This window comes from Merops nubicus, unplaced genomic scaffold (assembly GCF_000691845.1).
Source record: "Merops nubicus isolate BGI_N331 unplaced genomic scaffold, ASM69184v1 scaffold44030, whole genome shotgun sequence".
Classification (NCBI taxonomy): domain Eukaryota; kingdom Metazoa; phylum Chordata; class Aves; order Coraciiformes; family Meropidae; genus Merops; species Merops nubicus.
The window spans coordinates 3349-5330 of NW_008583078.1; the positions used below are offsets into that span (position 1 = coordinate 3349).

At 53.5% G+C, this 1982-nt stretch overlaps 1 protein-coding gene across 1 annotated transcript in view; it reads left to right on the top strand.

Annotated features, from left to right (window-relative positions):
• Window positions 1–1851, top strand: part of LOC103772176 (tyrosine-protein kinase JAK1-like) — a gene marked incomplete at both ends in the record, with an annotated part of 3496 nt that extends 1645 nt beyond the window's left edge. Inside the window, 3 exons of the mRNA XM_008939497.1 lie at window positions 558–682; window positions 1393–1565; window positions 1734–1851. Coding sequence (XP_008937745.1) covers window positions 558–682; window positions 1393–1565; window positions 1734–1851 — 416 coding nt within the window. The remainder of the gene's footprint in view (window positions 1–557; window positions 683–1392; window positions 1566–1733) is intronic.
• Window positions 1852–1982: the final 131 nt, after the last annotated feature.

Here is a 1982-nt window from a genome sequence, read left to right on the forward strand (position 1 = left end):
CACCCCCCTCAGGGGAAAATTTCCTTCCGTCGCTCTAGCCTAAATCTCCCTCTTTTAGTTGAAACCCATCACCCTGTGTCCTGTCCCAACAGGCCCTGCTCAAAACGTTGTCCCCATCCTTCTAACTAAGCACTGAAAGGCCACCAGAAGGTCTCCGTGGAGCCTTCTCCTCTCAGGCTGCCCAAGCCCAACTCAGCCTGGCCTCCCAGCAGAGGGGCTCCAGCCCTTCCATCCTATTTTTGGCCTCCTCTGGTCCCACTCCAAAGGCCCATGTCTCTCCTGTGCTGAGCACCCCAGAAGCAGCATTTTACCTCTAAATTCCTCCTGCCCATTTTTGTGCTTGACTAACCTGGCCGTGAGCAACGTGGTTGCTGTTCTTACCAAATCCATTCAGGAGAGGAGCCCCTGGGCAGGCTGGTGGTGTCTGTGTCCCAGCAGTGAACCAAATGCTGTCCACACAACCCCTTCCCGTACTGTGGCCTTGGACAAAAGTGGTTGGTGTTAATGAAGGGTCACGGGTCTGCAAATCAAACCCACACTCTGGGCTTTTTTTTTAGGAGGAAATGGGATTAAGCTCATCATGGAGTTCCTTCCTTCTGGGAGCCTCAAGGAGTATCTCCCCAGGAACAAGAACAAAATCAATCTCAAACAGCTTCTCCGATACGCCGTCCAGATCTGCAAGGTGAGCCTGCCACCAGAGCCTCCTGCTGCTCCACCTCTCTCATCTTCACATAACACCTATAATTCCATGATTCTGTCTGATTTAATAGTGGAGGGGAGCCTTGATGAAGAAAACCATTCTCCTTGCTCTGTCCCCAAGGGCCTGAACCCTAAAAAGGTCTCTCCCAGGCTTTCAGGTGCTGCAGGCACAAAGATCAGCCAGGGAACAATTACCAGGTGCCATCACCTAAAAGTTTATTAGGAGAAGACTTTGTTGCTGCTGGAGACTTGCAGCGTTGGGAGGAAGGACAGCATTTTAGAAAGGGCCTGTTGGCCAGAGGGAAGGAGCAACGTGTGAATCTGAAGTGAGGAGGAGGTGTGAGCACAGTGGGGCCACCCAAAGCCACGTGCTTTTGAGGCCCTGGTGGCCCAGGTGGTGAGAAGTGTAGACAGGAGTTCTAGCAGCACACAAAGGAACTGCTGCTGTGGAGAGAAGGATCTGGAGATGGTGGCTGCTGAACAGTCTCAGCAGATGAGGAACCCAAAGACTGAGTTTAAGGGATGGGGGTGTCACAAAAGGGCCCAGAAAGGGCTGATGGACAGAGGACCCACCATGGGAAGCCTGGGTAGACTGTCACCTCATGAGCCAGGGAGCATTTGAAGGGGAAGCTGGAGAAAAACAATGATTGAAGTGCTGGAGAAACTAGCATAAAATGCTTTCTCCTGTGGCAGGGGATGGACTACCTGGGCTCCTGCCAGTACGTGCACAGGGACCTGGCAGCAAGAAACGTCCTGGTGGAGAGTGAGAACAGAGTGAAGATTGGGGACTTCGGGCTCACCAAAGCCATCGAGACCGACAAGGAGTATTACACTGTCAAGGACGACCTGGACAGCCCCGTGTTCTGGTAGCAACCTCACCTCCCTTGTCCCCCTGGCCCCCACAGGTGCCTGCAAGAACTCTGCGGTGCAGAACGTGCCTCCTGGGCTCTCCCCAGGGGCGTGGTAGCTGTGGGGGGGGTGAGTAGGGGTGAGGGGCTCGGGGTGGGGGCTGACACTGCCATGCTGTCCCACAGGTATGCTCCAGAGTGTCTGCTCCAGAGCAAGTTCTACATCGCCTCCGACGTCTGGTCCTTCGGGGTGACCCTCTATGAGCTGCTCACCTACTGTGATTCCGAGTGCAGCCCCATGGCAGTAAGTGCTTCCTGGGGAAGAAAGTCCTGCTCAAGCTGCTTCAAGCTGACTTCTTTCTCTTTTTAAAATAATATTTGGAAACAAGTGGAATGAAACTTTATCTTATGAAGCTGGGTGGGAGTGTAGATAAG